Source organism: Echinops telfairi, unplaced genomic scaffold (assembly GCF_000313985.2).
Source record: "Echinops telfairi isolate 266 unplaced genomic scaffold, ASM31398v2 ScPeMD7_7420;HRSCAF=8458, whole genome shotgun sequence".
Classification (NCBI taxonomy): domain Eukaryota; kingdom Metazoa; phylum Chordata; class Mammalia; order Afrosoricida; family Tenrecidae; genus Echinops; species Echinops telfairi.
This window is the reverse complement of record NW_022111320.1, coordinates 4,158,270-4,175,373: the sequence shown is the minus strand read 5'-3', so window position 1 is coordinate 4,175,373 and position 17,104 is coordinate 4,158,270. Positions and strand designations below refer to the sequence as shown.

General features: G+C 40.1%; 1 protein-coding gene across 1 annotated transcript in view; it reads right to left on the bottom strand.

Moving 5' to 3' along the window:
* LOC123522530 (serine/Arginine-related protein 53-like) overlaps positions 1-16,044 on the bottom strand; it is a 27,980-nt gene extending 11,936 nt beyond the window's left edge. Inside the window, exons 1-2 of the mRNA XM_045297660.1 lie at positions 15,880-16,044; positions 7,807-7,992 (exon numbers count right to left, since the gene is read on the bottom strand). Coding sequence (XP_045153595.1) covers positions 7,807-7,992; positions 15,880-16,044 — 351 coding nt within the window. The remainder of the gene's footprint in view (positions 1-7,806; positions 7,993-15,879) is intronic.
* Positions 16,045-17,104: the final 1,060 nt, after the last annotated feature.

Genomic DNA, 17,104 nt, shown 5'->3' with positions numbered 1-17,104 from the left:
TGATGTGTGTATGGATTGGGATAACAGTTGTATGAGCCCCTAATAAAATGTTAAAAAAGAAAAAAGAAAAAAAATAAAGGTGACTAAGGGGAAAAAAAAATTTTTTTACCTAAACTGTAAAACAAACAGGAACGGTGGTGGCCCAGTGGCTAAACACTTCACTGGTAGCCAAAGGCTGGATGGTCTGATTCCCCAGCTGCTCTGGGGGAGAAAGGCGTCTGCTTCCATAAAGATTCATGCCTTTGAACCCTGGCAGGGCAGTCTACTCTGTGCTCCAGGGGAGCCATGGATCAGGGCTGACTTGATGGCAGTGGGCATGGTTTGGTTTTCAGTATGAACAAAACCTCACCAGGGCCCCTGCCACACATCTGGCTTTTAGTAGCACTGCCCTCTGGTGTTTCAGCCTAGCAAAGTTACTTTTCAATGTACTTCAGAACAAACGAGGGTTTGCTTCGCAGGGTCACTCTCCTTCTGAACACAGACACAGTAATTCTAGGGTTCACTAATAGATACTAAGCTGATTTGGGACACAGTTTGCAAACAAGCTGCACCTGGTTCCTGAGGCTGATGCTCTAGCAGGAGCTCTCAGACCCTCTCTTTACTCAGAGGGAGAAATACAATTATAGCAAGTAAAACTAGTTTAATCAATATGTATTGCAGGAGACACAATGTCTAGAATGTCATTGGTAATAGCCACTTGGCTGGTAATGGCTCCCTAGTTTAATAAGTGGAATTAGAGCTAAAGATACACTCTACTGGCGAGCACACAATTCTTTCTCTGTGGCACACCATTTTATACCAGAATGTGTCACCGCTGTCCAGGAGAGGAAGATGTCCACACTGGGGTCCTGGGCCACTGAGTCCCAAGGAGAGTGAGTCTGTTAAGGGTCAGGAATCAACCCCCAGATCTTCCTGTGATTTGGATGAAATGTCTTCAAACCTCAAGATCACTTATGTCCCTTGTCTAAGGCATCCCTTACTAACTTAGGTGGCTGGACAGGGAGCCCTGTGCTACAGTGCAGACATGGACACTCAGCAACCGGACGGGGTCCTCCGTTTCTAAAGGGATCTGGTTCCTCTGTTTTCTGTTACACTTAGGTGTGAGGCTGAGACGCGCACACCACCTTGTGAGGCCTTGCAGCAGGGTCCCTGGTTGTTGCCCTCTCCTACCTTTTTTTTTAAATGATAATAATGATAACTCTTAATTGTAAGAGAAATTACTATGCTACAAAATCACGTCCAAATTTGTACTACTTAATAAGGTTTTTTTTTCCCCAGAATGAAAATGTCGCTATACTGTGAAAAAGCATGTTACAAAATCACTGGACAACATGTATGCTGTTATTGCTGTGGTTGTCAGGTGCCTGTCTCTCATCCTCCTCCCCAGACGTGTTCTTTACACCGAGCTCCCACCTGTGGGAGCTCTCTGTGGAAGAGGCTCTGAAGTGCGGGACTGCTTCGGATGTGGCCATTGTTATTTTTAACCGTTTGGCCCCAGGCTGTAACATTTGCTGAGTTTCCATTTTTGTTTCTTTATCGATAAATAATGGTTACGAGAATAATTATTAGCGAACAAATTAAGTATGTTAAATGGTCCCCCCAAACAAAAACCCACTAAACTGACTGCTATGGAGTTGACGCTGGCTCAGAGGGACCCTTTCAGGCAGGGCAGAACTGTCCCTGTGCAGTTCTGAGACTGTGGCTTTTTGGGGAGTTTAAAGCCCCATCTTTCTCCCATGGAGCGGCTGGTGGGTTCAAACTGCTGACCTTACAATGAGAAGCCCAACGAGTAACCACTATGCCACCATGGCATCTTGGCATTCATGGTAGTCAGTATGAATTTAGTCCCTTCCAGTTGTTTTTTTGCAGTGCAGGAGTAAGATACAGCCTGTTCGACACCATTTACTCAGTGCGTTAGTGTTCTCCACGGGCCACATCAACAAATTGGGCCAAAGCATGAAACCACCAAGAGGCTGTGTACAGCTGTCTGAGGTGATTTTTAACTATTTTCTCTGTAAAACATAGGCGGCACAAAAGTATGTGAACCAGTCTCTGAGCAACCATAAAGAGAATCCTTGCATCCACCAGTGTTCCTAAGCAGCCACAGATAAATCTGGCACATATTATGCAATAAAGGGGGAAGACCCGCAGGAGTGGTGCTGACGGCGGTAACAGCTTTCATTTCTTAGTACTTGCTACACACAGCAGGTGCTTTGCAAACTATTTTGTGTAAAGTATTTTGGCAGTCCTTAGAAAAACTTTTGTCATGTAAAAAGCTTCCTCATTGTAAGATAAGCGAGCTTATGTTTAATAAGGCTTTAGAGAATAAGGAAATATAGCTAGTCAAAGGCAGAATTAGAATTTGATTCCCAAGCCAGCTTGACATCTCATGTCTCTGACTTCTGTGCCCCAATGACTAAATCTAAGGTTTATTATAAGTTGGCATTGATTTAGCACTAAGAAATAGAGATGCCTGTAAACTATTTCAACTAAATATATTTCTAAGTAGCTTCAATGAACAGTGCTAGATACCGATCTGGGCTTTCCAGAATTAGATTTATTCTTTCTTTGAAATGTCCTTTAGGGAACTTTGTGCAAGGTGTTTTTCACCATCATCTGAAAGGCCATCCTTTTAAAAGAGAGTGGTGATAAAAGATGAATTTTCCCTCACATGAATTTGTGACAAGTGCTTACAGAAGTGAGGACTCCACCCCCCCCACCCCCCCGCCACTTCATTTTAGTCCCCTCAACCCCTAATGGTGACATATGCACTAGAAGGAAATGTATCCTGACAGTAAGAGCAGATGCCAACACGGCAGTTACAGAGCTAGCAAAACATCAGAGAGTGCAAACAGAAGCTAATTATTAAAACATATAATAATGGGATCTCTTTGAGCAGGGGTCTATGACCCTATAGTTTTGTTATAAACTTGACAAGCACATTTTTTTTCGGTTGCATTTAGTTATCTTTGAAAACTTTTCTATAGGATATAGTAGGGAAAACATTATTAATACAGAAATTCAACTATACAAATATTAATGCACTAATGCCTTTCAAAAAACTTTTGTGGTAAGACCAGCTATAAAGAACTTCAGTGTTTCTCAATAAGGCCTTACTGGTGAGCGAGGAGAGTTGGGAAAAGCAGGGTAACATCAGGGATATGTAAATGGGTAAGGTGTTTATATTTCAGACAAGCTGAATACACAGAGTAACCGAAGTTTTAAGAACTATGCTTAATTTACAGAATCATTTCAGAGGTATCAAATAAGTTAGAGGCTTTGTTGCTGGCCTCCGTGGTGGTGTGCGTGGAGTAGAACTGTCCTCCGGGGCTGTCATCAAGGCTGGAATCTTTGGGGAGCAGATGAGCAGCTCTGTCTTTCTTGGCATTTCAGGGCGGGCCTGAACCTTCCGACTAGCCGTCGAACACATCTCCACACCCTGGGACTTTGCTTTGGATGCTACAGTCCTTCCCCAGGAACCGGTCTCTTCTGACCATATGTTCAAAGTACACGAGCTGCAGTCTCACCAGCCTTGCCTCTAAGGAACATTCTAGATGTACTTCTTCTAAGACAGCTCTTTATGATGATATGTTCAATATCCTTGGCCAGCGCCATAATTCAAATGCATTAATTCCTTGGTCTTCCTTATTCAATATCTAGTTTTCACATGTATATGAGGTGCCCTAAAATACCATGGCTTAGCTAGATGCACCTTAGCCCTCAAAGTAACATCTTTGCTTTTCAACACTTTAAAGAGGGTCTTGTGCAAAAGATTTACCCAATGCAATGAGTCCTTTGATCTCCTGCCTACTGCTTCTACGAGCATTGACTGTGCAAGACAAGCAAGAAAAAACCCTTGACAACTTGGATCTTTTCTCTATCCACTTCTGAGGAAGCTGGTCTTCTTTACCTTGAGCTGTAAGCCACACGCTGACGGCTGCCGTCCTTGATCTTCATCATAAGTTCTTCAGGTTCTCTCTCGTCAAGCAAGGCTTTGTCATCTGCAAATTGCAGGCTGTTAATAAGCCTTTCTCAAATTCTGATGCCGCACTCTTCTTCATGAAATCCAGCTTCTCTGATGATTTGTTCAGCAGAGAGATTGAATACGAATGGGGAGCAGATCCAACTCTGGTGCACTTTCGTGATTTTAAACCATGCAGCATTCCCTTGTTCTGTTTACTTAACTGTCTCTTGATCCATGTCCTGCCTTTTGAGCTATAATATTAAGCAAGCTCTTAATTAATCCTTGCTTGCCAATTATTGTACCAAACCTACTGCCAACAAGTTTGTCCAATCTAATAGTGACCAGGCAGAACAGAGGAGAACTGCCCTAGAGGGTTTCCAGGGCTGTGCATTTTGCAGAAACCAACTGATGTAACTGGCTTTGAACCACTGATCTTTTAGTCAGCAGCACAGTTTTTAAATTATTGCGCCACAGGAGCTCACTCAATTATTGGAAAAGGTGCTAACACTTAGAAAAGTGGCATTGAATTAAAAATAAGTTTAAACACAAATATATACCTTAATATTAAGGTCGGAAAAAACCTTTGGTTTAGAAAACACACGGGATATTAACTAAGTCAAATGGGAGAAATAATGAAGGAAACGAGCTGAATGAAACTGTCAAAGGGAGCTCAAGACAAAGTGTTATAATGAAATGTTCAAAGACCTGGAGTTAGAAAGCACAAAGGGACGAGGCTGCTCAGTATATCACAAGCTGAAAAATTTTAAGAAAAAAAATCAGGCCTTGAGTTAAAATATTGGGACAGTCTATGGGCAAAATATTGAATGTTGCTGGAAGCATCAAAAGAAATGGAAGAAACACACAGAATCATTGTACCAAAATGAACTGGTTGACATCCATGTCAAGAAGTAGCATATGATCAAGAATCACTGGTACTGAAGGAAGAAGTCCAAGGAACATTGAAAGCATTAGTCAAAAACAAGGTTCCAGGAACTGGTGGAATACCAATTGAGATATTTCAACAAGCTGATGAAGCACCGGAAGCACTCACCCATCCATGCCAGGAAGGCAGCTACTTGGACTATTGACTGGAAGAGATCTATATTTGTGCCCATTCCAAAGAAAGGTGACTCAAACAGAATGTGCAAATCAAAGAACAGCATCATTGATACCACACACAAGTAAAATTTTTCTGAAGATCATCCGACAAGGGGTGCAGCAGTCCATGGGCAGGATGCTGTCGGAAAGTCACCTTGGAGTTAGAAGAATATGTGCCATAAGCTAACAGAAAGGTGTTTCATTGTGTTTGACTCTGCCTAGGCCTTTACCTCTGAGGGTCATAACCAACCATGGATATCATTGAGAAGAATGGGAATTCCAGAACACTTCATTGTGCTCACGTGGAACCTTTACACGGAACAAGAGGCAGTTGTACGAAATGAACATGTAATAGTTCATGGTTTAAAGTCAGGAAAAGTGTGTATCAGGGTTGAATCCTTTCACTAAACGTATGCAATCTCTATGCTGAGCAACTAATAAAGAAGCTGTACTATATGCAGAAGAATCAGGATTGGAGGAGGCTTATTAGCAACCATCAATATGAAGATGACAAAACCTTGCGTGCTGAAAAGTGAAGGGGATTGAAGTGTTTACTGAAAAAATCAAGGACTGAAGCCATCAGTATGGATTATGACGCATTGTGACAAAAACCAAACTATCACACCTGGACCAATTTATAACAACCGAGGCGAGACTGGATTTGTTATGGATTTAATTTTGCTTGAATCCAGTCAACCTTCATGAAAGGCACAGGCAAGACATCAAATGATGCACTGCATTAGGCAAATCTGCTGTACAAGTCTTCCTGAAAGTCCTGACGAGCAAGGATGTGTGTTACTTTGAAGATGAATGTGTCGCTGATCCAAGGCCTCGCAGACATGTGAAAGTTGGGCAATGAGTAAGGAAGAACTGATGCACTTGAATAATGGTGGTGAAGAAAAGAACGATGTTGGTAAAAACTACTAAAAGAACTATGGGCTGCCAAAACAACCAATTAATCTGACTTAGGAGTACAACCAGAATGTTCCTTAGAAGAAAGGATGGGTAGACTTTGCTTTGGACATGTGCTCCAAAGAGATCAGTTCCTGGAAAAGGACAGCATGCTTGGCACAGCAGAGGGTCAGTCAAAAAAGGGAAAGTCTGTCAAGGAGCTGGGCTGCCACAGGGGCTGCCACAATAGGCTCAAACATTGTAGAATGGCACAGGGCCGGACAGTGCTTCATTCTGTCGTGCCTAGGTCTGTTTGCTATAGGTCAAAATCCATTGCATTAATTACAGAGGAGTAAGTATTTCCATACAAAGAAAATGATGGTTTATCATAAGAGGACTCAAGAGAACTGGTAAGCAGGGTAACTATCAAAAAAATATATATAGCAAGAAAGCAATTATTAAAACCAGTCAAAGCTCTGCTAGGACACATACTCTTGTATAATGTTATACAAGAGTAAGAATTATGCTAACTGGGAACTATATGTCCATTTCGCTGGTGATGTTTTAGAGTTGCAGTGGCAAATTATAAAAAGTTCAAGTGAAACCCAGAAAACGACAAGGCAGGGACCATGGGTTTGCAGGCTGACCCTGGCACAATGTATATGCTCAATCCATTGTCCTGAAGGCATTGTTTTTATATGTACACAGTAGTTGAAAAGCTGTTCCTTGCACTTGTTAAAAAAAGAAAAAATATCAAGAAAAATTAACACTAATGAAATAAAAGATCAAATTTTACCTATCAGGTCAGTCACCATAAAAAGTCTGATGGGACTTGGTGCTGATCAAGGTGTGAGAGGCAGACACTCCCTTGCACTCTGGGTACCATCTGAATTGGTACAATGTTTTGATTTTTGACTATGTACTGAAAGAAGTCACAATGACCTTTAACAAGCATCTCTATCTCGAAAATTTTATCTCAAGGTCATAATGGATACTTACAGAGATGTTATAGCTACAAACTTACAAATACTTAAACATTAAACCACAGAGAACAAGTACATGATTGCTGACTCATCTGTCGCAGGATATTATGTAGCCACTTCATACACTAACAGATGTTGACTATTTTTGAATAAGTGGTGGCTATAGCCATGTCTTCATTATATATTAGTAAAAGAATACATATGCTTGTATTTCATGGTAGAATGCCTTTTCCTACTCCAAAGGGACATAAACAAATTCCTAAATGTACTCCTGTTAATGAGCGAAAACATACACGGTGTATTCAACATCAATAAAATGCCAATCAAAGCTTCTTTTCTAAGAGTTGAGCCAGTGGTGCCCATCTGGGCACAGAGGGTGAATGACATATGCAGTTGTTGGTCGCCTCTGACTCATGGTGATGGGACCCCAAGGGTGCAGAGAAGAAGAGCTCCGTTGGGTGTTCAGAGCTGTGACCAGTAGACAGAAATGATTATTTGGGTAACAGTTTTTACTTGGTCTGAACTGTTTTTTTCTAACAATGCCAATTCAGAGAGTTGATGTATACATTTGAAAAGAAAGATGGATGTGCTCATGAAATATGTATTACTGCTACAGAGCTGTCAGGTTGACATCTTACTTTGCCTTTTCGGTGAATTTGAAAACAAAAATGTTATCCAGGCCCATTTTTATGGCATTATTTTGTACACATTTGGACTGATTCTCATCGATTCTTTCTCCAACATCCCTGGGCGTGCTCATCCAACTACATCTATTAGAAACAGCACTTGTATTTAAGTACAAGCCAATAAAAAAGTATCTCTTCAGTTGGAATCCAAAGGTTTATTCATAACACCTGGATGAAAACTTACCTTTTTGACTTCTTTACTTGATCTGAATGTTTGCTGAACAAAAGAATCACTTTCAATAGCTTCAATTTCTTTGACTCTTTTCACTTGTTCTACCAGGGTGGTTTGATCTAAAAAAGAAGGCAAAAAGTCAGTATATTTTGAGGTAAGCTTGTTAACAACACTGTACTGAAGCGATGTTCTTTCTTGCTAGGAAGACATTTGACTACTTGTAAAATTTAACTAGATGAAAAGAGAAGGCATTCTAGTTAAGCTTTAACAAAGAAGCCCCCATCCCCACCCTGAAATCCACATATATATGTCCCTGAAATCTAAGACTCATCTAAAACTTAAATATTGCTCAGAAGGCGCTGCTATAATGGTTTTAGCTAATCTGGTGGGAGGTTTTTTTAATTTAGCTTTTTATTATGGAAATACACATTAAAAAAGTAAAAGCACAATGAGCCCACGTATAGTCTCCACCCAGCCTCATAGTTATTAACTTTCTACTATTCTTATTTAAGCTCTCATGTGCTTAGAAAAATACTTTTGGGGGGTGGGTCTGGACTATTTAAAAGTAATCTCGTACCATCTCACTCACTGCCACTGAGCCAATTCTGACTCATAGTGAATCTGTATCACTCCTAAATATTTTAGCATGCATTTCTGATAAGGACTTAAACATCAAAGTTACTAAAATAGTATTTTCAAAACCAACAGGGTTATCATTAAGTTTTTAATACCGTTTTATACACTCCATGCTTCATTTCCTTGAACTGTCTTTTAAAATGGCTTTCATAATAGTTTGCTTACTTGAACCAATATCAAGCAAGGGCTACAAATTACACTTTTACAACTCTTCCAGCTCACCACTGTCCCTCTGTCACGTATTGACAAAACTATCATTTATCCTGTACAACATCCTGTATTCTGAATTAGACTAACATTGGTCCACATTCTGGATTGGCTATTCATAAGCGCCTAGTGCCAGAAACATGCTCCTCTGGCCTTCCTATGGTGTGTAGACTGGGAGTTAGATCGAGAGTCCTGTTCATATTCAGATTCAATTTCTTGTGATTCAAAATATTTTTTCACAGATGGTGCTGTGCAATCCTAATAATCATATCAAGATGTGCTTTCCCCATTCTTATGGACATTAAGCTTAATCAGTGGGTTCCACATGATATGTCTGACCATTCTATTACAAAGTACCCTTGTCAGCCTCCTACTTAATGGTTTCAGCAGACAGCGATGTTTGTTGCTTAGATCCATTATTTTCTTAGAAGCTGCAAAGTGATGACTGTCCAATTCCTTATGTATTTACTAGCTGCTATGCTTTTTCTTTAATGAAGAACTTTTCTTCATTGATTATTTATTGACTGAAATATAATCTCGACAGAAGAAATTCTTGATTCTATACCCTTAGTTTTTAATTTTGGTACAAAAGAGATCAAAGATGGGTATTATACGTTCATAAAGGCTCATAGATTTAATGCATTTCAGTCCAGGGCATCCAGTTTTATATTTGATGCTCTAATTATTCTCTCTCTAGGGGTGACAAGATGTTCCAGGTTCATTGATACTGTGCTATCATCAATTCTGAACCTTGTCAGTAGGTGGGATAGGAAACATGTTTTAGAAGAGAAGAATGAATAGGAGTTTGCAATAATATTAACAAACAAATGAAAGGCTGCAGGATTTTTACATAATGGCTGATTTTACATTGGTGTCTCTTTTTCCTTACTCTAAATACTTAGGTTTTTCTTAAAAAAATCATTTTATTGGGGGCTCGTACAATTCTTATCACAATCCATACATACATCCATTGTGTCAAGCACATTTGTACATTTGTTGCCATCATCATTCTCAAAACATTTTCTTTCTTCTTAAGCCCTTGGTAGCAGCTCCTCATTTTCCCCCTCCCTCCCCGCTCCCCTCAATACTTCGGTTTTAATGATAGGATCCAAAGTACATATTTGTTTTTCTTAGGATGTATTAGCTTCAATACACCATTATTAATAAGATGATTTCATGTCATTTAAAAATGTGGGCGCACGTGTGTGTGCTGATCTCAGGATTTATCACACTGGTATTTAGTCAAAATAGTTTAAAGTCTTTAAAACAAATCTCCATGTGATTACGCCACTGACTTGATGATAGGAAGTTAGGCTTGTTTCATGTTTCTGCAGAATTTTATGTCTGTTTGGTTAATTGTTTATGTGATGAACATTTGCTTTTAATTGGGAGAACCTTGCCGTGCATTAGGCAGTACAGGCAGCGTGAGCTCAGTTGTTAACATGGGGCTGACGCCCAGGCGGTGGCTCTGCAGGAGAACGGCTGCAGGGAGACTCAAGGCAAGAAACCCCGCAGAAGCAGTCTGAATCTGTATGTTGGGGGCCGCCCTGAGCGTGAATCAACCCAATGGCAATGGGCTGGGCTGGTTGGTTTGAATGATATTTTACATGTCACTGCGAGAGGCAGGCGCGTCCTTTCCCATTTCTTTTTTTCTGATCCAGAAGTAATCTTTTAAATCAAATTTTGGATAACCCTTCCACTCTTTATTCCTGAAAATAGAAATATACATAATCCCCTTATTCTTATACAAAATTAGCAGAACACACACACTGTGTCCATTACTTTTCCACCTAGCAACCGAACTTCACTCTCACTCCTGAATAGGATTCCTGTGGTACAGGAGGCTAGACCTGGGCTGTTAACTGAAAGGTTGGGGGTGTGAACCCCTCAGCTGTGTGTGAATATGCTTCCGCAAAGATTCCAGCCTGGGAACCCTTCCACAGAAGGCCGATGGGAGTCAGAATCAACTTGAAGCAGGGGATTTGGCTTTGGCTTATCGTTCCACAGCAGTCTATAGACTTGCTCATTCTCTCTTACAGTGGCATCAGGAAATCGATCTTACGGTTTAAGATCCTACTAAGGCTCTATTGATGGTCATTAGAGTGGTTTTCTGTCTTTTGCCCTTATCGTGTTTGTTTTAATAAATAGTCACACAAATATATCAGTTCATGTTAAACATTTTTTCACATGCTAACGGAATAAAACAAAAAGTCCTACTCTAAGCTGATATGAATACAGAGCTGAATTAGGATCTATTATGAAAACATTTTTGGAGTTTACAAGAATAACAAGAAAAACCCAACTACCATTGAGTTAATTCTGACTTACAGTGACTTTATAAGACACAGAACTTCTCTAGAGCACTTGAGAAACTGTAAATCTGTGTGTGTGTGTGTATAAGAGCTTTCTGTCAAAGAGCAATTGTATATATTTTTTGTTTTAAAATCATTTTATTGGGGGCTCGTACAACTCTTATCACAATGCACACAACCATCCATTGTGCGAAGCACATCTGTACATTTGTTGCCCTCATCCTTCTCAACACATCTTTCTCCCGGAGTGGCTGCTAGGTTTGAACCACTGGTCTTGCCATTTGCAGCCCAGCAGGTAACCCAGTACTCCACCAGGGCTCCATATGAATAATGGCTGGATTTATTTTCAAAACAAATAAACAAACATAACTCAAACGACTGGTTTGACAATAAAGTGGAGTTACTTGCATCAAAGTAATTATTATCTTTTTTACACCCAAGCGCATTTAAGTGGAAAAGGTTAAATGTTGCTATAAATAATTTGGTTTTCTAGATTCAATAAAAATGTTTTCTGAAAATTCTTCATCTCAACTTTGGCCAACCACAAATTTCATTTTACAGTCTCCTGAAAATCCCATTATTTATAAGAAAGATAGCACTTCTGAAGATGTGTCCCCGACAGCTGTAAACAGTCTTTTCTCATGTGAGAAATCACATATGGAATGCTTGGAAGTCGCAGCCGCGAGGGCCACACACCCATCTGTGGAAGAGTCACAGTTTCCGACATAAAAGCAAACACTGACAAGGTACCTTGGAAGAACAGATAGCTCCACATGCTTTAGAATCAAAGCTCCTCTGGATTTTAATTCTGGAATGTACTAGCTGAGCATATGAAACAAGAGAAGATTCTTTGCCCAGGTGATACTAACATGAACACATCAACCCCATACCTGTGGGCAACATTTCCACTAGTTATATGTACAGTGGTGTGAATATAGCAGAGAAAATCATAGAATCATAATGGACAGCAGCTCACATTTCAACTTTAATTTCTTTGTCAATATGAAAATGCTTCAGTTTTAACTTGTCTTCCTAATGTTATTCTGCACTCACTAATTCCCAAGCTAAAAGACAGAATTTTTGACTTCAGGATTATGTCTCACATGTATTGACTGTTTGATCCCTTGGATTGTTTTTTCCTTCTTCTCTAACGTTCTCTCATTTTGGTTTGCAAAGCACATCATTAGTTTTAAATGTCAGAGGTGAGCTCACAAACAGTACTTGATGTCTAAAACTGTAGAATTTGTAGCCTTCAATCTGGATACACAACCAGCTCCTAATGAAAATAAAAGCATTATCACAGAGGTTGGCCGATGGAACAGGATGCTTAACAAAACAGCAGAGGGCAAATTATAAATAGACGGAAGAGAAAGATGGGGAAAAACAATCACAAGAGCAACAAAACCAGGAACATTATTTTCTTTGTGCTTGTTTGAAAATCATGTCGGGGTTAGCAAGTGGTACAGCATATCACAGGGAGCCAGTTTCCACAGGAAAACAAACCAATGTAGTTTTTGCCTCCCATGTGGGAACAAATTCCCTGGCTATAAGCAAGTGATATTTAAATTAAAATTGGTAAGATTCATGGGAGCTTGATGTTTCTAGTCCTATAATAGCCTAGCTCCATGGTATCTGAAAACAACAGGCATAAAAAAAAATCTCTCAAATTGCAACACACTCAAAACTCTAATCTTGATGCATACAAATGTATATCTTAAGTATAACCCTGTATAATTTTTTTGGAAGCAGAACAAAACAGTAGTTTCCCCGCCTTTATCTCAGGCTTCACTTTCCGATGTTTCTGTTACTCACCCCCTCACCCCCCCACCAGCCAACCGTGGTCTGAAAACGTTAAATGAATAGCGTCATCTGCAGGCTTTTCACTCTGTCCACCCAGGGACATGACCAATCCCTTTGTTCGGTGGAGATGAGCTATCTATGCAACCCACCTGCTAGTCCTTGCTGCTAATTTCTTACTGTGCCTAATTCACATGTTAAAACTTTGCCATTCGTATGGGCGTATAGAGCAAGGCATGATATATACGATATAGATACAGAGTGAAGAAGTACTATCTGAGGTCTCAGGCATACATTGGGGTCTTGAAATGTACCCTCGTGGATAAAGGGGACTCTTTATACACTCATACTCATCGATTTTTGATTCGGTTTCAGTTTCTTAAAGTACACATGCCAATTGGTCATTTTCAAACCTTGTACCAATTTTAAGATCTGGAGAAATGAGAATGAAAACTAGTTGTGGTTGATGTGCTGCTCTACATGAATGCCTAGCACACAATTTAGCACAAAAGTAAAAGTAAAGGCAAAAGCCAAGTTAAAGGGAAAACCAACATTCTGGACCAATTTTAGACATTAACACGGTAAACATGGAGGGAGCATAATACATTATCCCTTGGTGCTTTTTGATAAACAAATTACTAATAAAATGACTTCCATCCACTGTTTGTCTGATATAAGTAAAGACACGCGTATTTCATAGTAAAATTGAAAAGCCTGAAAGTGAAATCGCTACAGACCAAAAAACCATCCAGGCAAACACAGAAAATCCAACGCTGCCTGGAAAATCATTGCACTCCTTTCATGATGAAAATTAAAATAATTCGTTAGCTACTGTTAATATGACTTCAGAAGTTATATTCTTCTGTTGTACTTGATAACCAAGTTTACGTGATGCAGTATTTATAGAATTTTCTTTTACAGTACTACTATATGGTACTCACATTTACGATGAGTAAATAAAGATGGTAAGGTTCCACATGAACCTTTCACCTGAGAAGACTACATTGTAATCCGTTTCTAGATGGCAGAAAGAAACCAAACCCAAGTTGGCAGCAATGCTACGCTGACAACAGCAGATGGCAGTGTTGCACAAGGCGTAATCATGGTCTACAAGGCAAGTTGAGTCTCATGAAAGATCTATGTACAAAAATTTTATCTTCAATGGACTTCTTTGGACTATTAATATTTTATGAATTTCCCCCAAAGTTAAAATGCATTTTATGTTACAGAGAATTTGGGTTAGTTGGCCCCATAGTTATTGAGTTACTTACGTTATTCTTTCTCTTCCAGGAAAAAAGGATATTTATATACTAATAGCACTGCTACAAATACATGAATAATACAAAAGAATATGTTATTTTCAGATTAAATTGACTCAAATTGTGGTCAGGAATTTAAACATCCATAAAATTCCATTCTGTGGTATAGTACAGATACTGAAAAACAGAACAAAAACCTTTGAAGTATTCTGAAGTCCTTTGTAAGAATGAAAAAAAGCAAAAGGCATGCCAGTGAATTTGTAGGTAATGCTAATGGTTCAGTAACATTTGTTAACAAATAAACATCCCATGAAGTTAACGTGGAATTCTAAAGTTATTAGAATAATTTCTCATAAACATAAATTGTAATAAAACACAGCCATGGATTTCCCTTTCAGAACAGAAAATGAGTTTCTTTCACAAAGCAGACCCAGCAGACACTGGGAATCTAACAGTTTAAACCTGTTCATAAGACCCCTTTCCTTATAAGCAAGTTTCTAGATCTGACATCCACAAGTAATATGTGGGATGAGAAAACTTCCTGAGCCCAATGGAGCTGGCCTATTAGTCTTCTGGAAGTTGATGCCACACGTATTCGAGAAGGTATGCCAATGGGGATCTTGAGGTGTCTCTATTAACAATGATCTCCTTTGGAAGGGGTCCCAGGCAGACTCACCTTATGTTAAATTGTTATCCATATCATATCAAGTAATGAGAATAACTTGAATTTGTTACTTAATACACCTATGTAGAAGAATTCCTAATAAATGCAAGTGAATCTGGCACCGGATTAGGCTTTATTTATTGAAAAAAGAAAGCTACCAAGAATGCTTCCTTTAGTTCTTGTCACCTGTTCTGAATCCTCCCTCCCTGTCATTCAAGATCGTGCCTGAAGCCCACCTTTTGGCGATACTGTCTTTTGTCGCTCAAGAGAAAAGGGCCCTCTTCTGTAATTCATCTGGGTCTTAGCATATGTTATCCTGCACGGATGTTCATCTTTTTATGCCTGAGAGTTTCATCCATCCAGCTAGAGAGCACATACCTCTACTGTCACTTCCTGAACTTATTGTAAGAGGCGCTGTTATTTAGTAAACAGTCAATAAACATTTACTGAGCTACTGAAAATTAAAGGGCACGAGAGAACCATTAACAACAACATTGACAAAGCTTCATGAGAGGAAATGTCAAATTATATGAGTTTGTCTGTAACTTTGAAAAAATCTCTGCCCACAGTAGGAACTCTGGGCCCAGAGGGTCAGGGCCCAGTCGTAGAAACCCTGTCTGCACTACTTCACTCGCCCCAAGGCCCTGCGATGGTCCTGGTTTTCTCATCAGTGGTGCGGGCACAGTCACAGCGAAGGAGAGAGGCGAGAGAGGAGTTTAGCAACAAATACGATAGTTTCCTCCCTCCTGGAGCTTATCTGGGAAAGAAAAACAAGTAAATAAAATAATATCGACGGCAATAAATCCAGGTAGAGGGCTAGAAAGGAAGCACAGGAGCTGTCTCCGTTGGAGTGGCCAAGGAGAGTCCTCGAGATAGGGATATTGGAGCAGAAGAGAAGGGTGGGAAGTCTGGGAAATGACGGCTGAAAAGTGCTCGGCACAGGGCTATGGAGGCACAAGGAGCAGTGACTACATGGCAGCCATCACTAGGAACGGAATGAAAGCAATAATTTCCTGCTGCTTTGAGGTGGATATTCACTAAGGATTGCATATTAGCCTCTGAATTTCCAAGAGCAGGGTTTACAGTTGGTAACCCTTTTGGAGCTTAGCCAGGTGGTAGCACATGCACTGTGGCAGGACTGGGGGACGATAAAAGGAGGCGCAGGGGAGGGAAGCAGTGGAGGGTGGGCCTGCTGCATGTTACTACCCACCCAGCTAACACCAGGGTCCACTCTGGCTCGGTGAAGGCTGCAGCTGAGTGGGGCTCTGTGCGCGGCGGACACATGGTTACCCTGCTCCAGAGGCTCAGGGATCGCAGGTCCCATTAGTTTCCATGGATGCTTCACGATGCAGACGACCTCAAATGGCCTTTGCATGGCAGAAATAACTTTAAAGCAAACTTGGCTTAGTGTAGTGTCTGTTGGCTCACCGACACGTCGGTGTGATCATCAATATTTGGAATACCTTTCTAGTGGGGAGGATTTAGTTTCTGACTTATAGTTACCGAAAGGGCCAGGTGCACTGTTCTTGTAACAGCAGCAACAACTTACGTTTATGACACTGCACTACGTATTTTATATAGAATTATTTTCATGAACTATCATAACATTCAGATAGATAGTCCTTTGATCATGATCTCATTATCAATGACAATTTAAGGCTGATAAGTAACTTGGCCACGGTGACATGGCCAGCTGGTGTCAGAAATAGGATCCAACACTTGGATTATAATTCAGTCAAAATGTCAGTCAAATGAACGTTTTACCCACCCATGCCAACAACAAAAGCTCTTTTCCTCCTCCCCATCCATTTGTAGAAATAGGTGCTTTTGATAGTGTTTCTTATTGTACATCTTAATGTGTATCAATTCAGTAAAATACAACCTAATTTTATTTGTAGAGAAGATGTTATTCAAATGTTCATTTGTTCTTCTGGGATTAACTTGAGATAGCTTTTCAGAATCTTTCACATATGATAAAAGTGTGTAAAGAGCTGTGTATGTCACATTCCAATACGTTTTTTATAAATGAGAGTGAAAAACCACTCAAACTCTGCACTCACTGCCATCAAAGTCAATGTTGACTCACAGTGACATTGCAGGGAGGAGAGAACGGCCCTGGTGAGTTTCCTGTACCTCTTTACAGGAGTGGAAAGTTCCATTTCTCTCCCATGGTTCGAACTGCTGGTAGTTTTGAACAACTGAACTTGCAGATCGCAGTCCAATGCGTAACGACTATGCTACCAGGGCTCTGAAGGACCACAGTTACTAGAAAACCTCGTAGTCTTTCACTTACACCTACAAACAACTTGAGCAATGGGAAATAACTTTAGAGTCTGTTCTTTATTTATTGTGCAACAATTGCTGTGAGCCAAGACTAGAATGATTCTGTGAATTTGGCCAAATCAAGGAAGGCACATTTGGAATAGTTGCCTCCA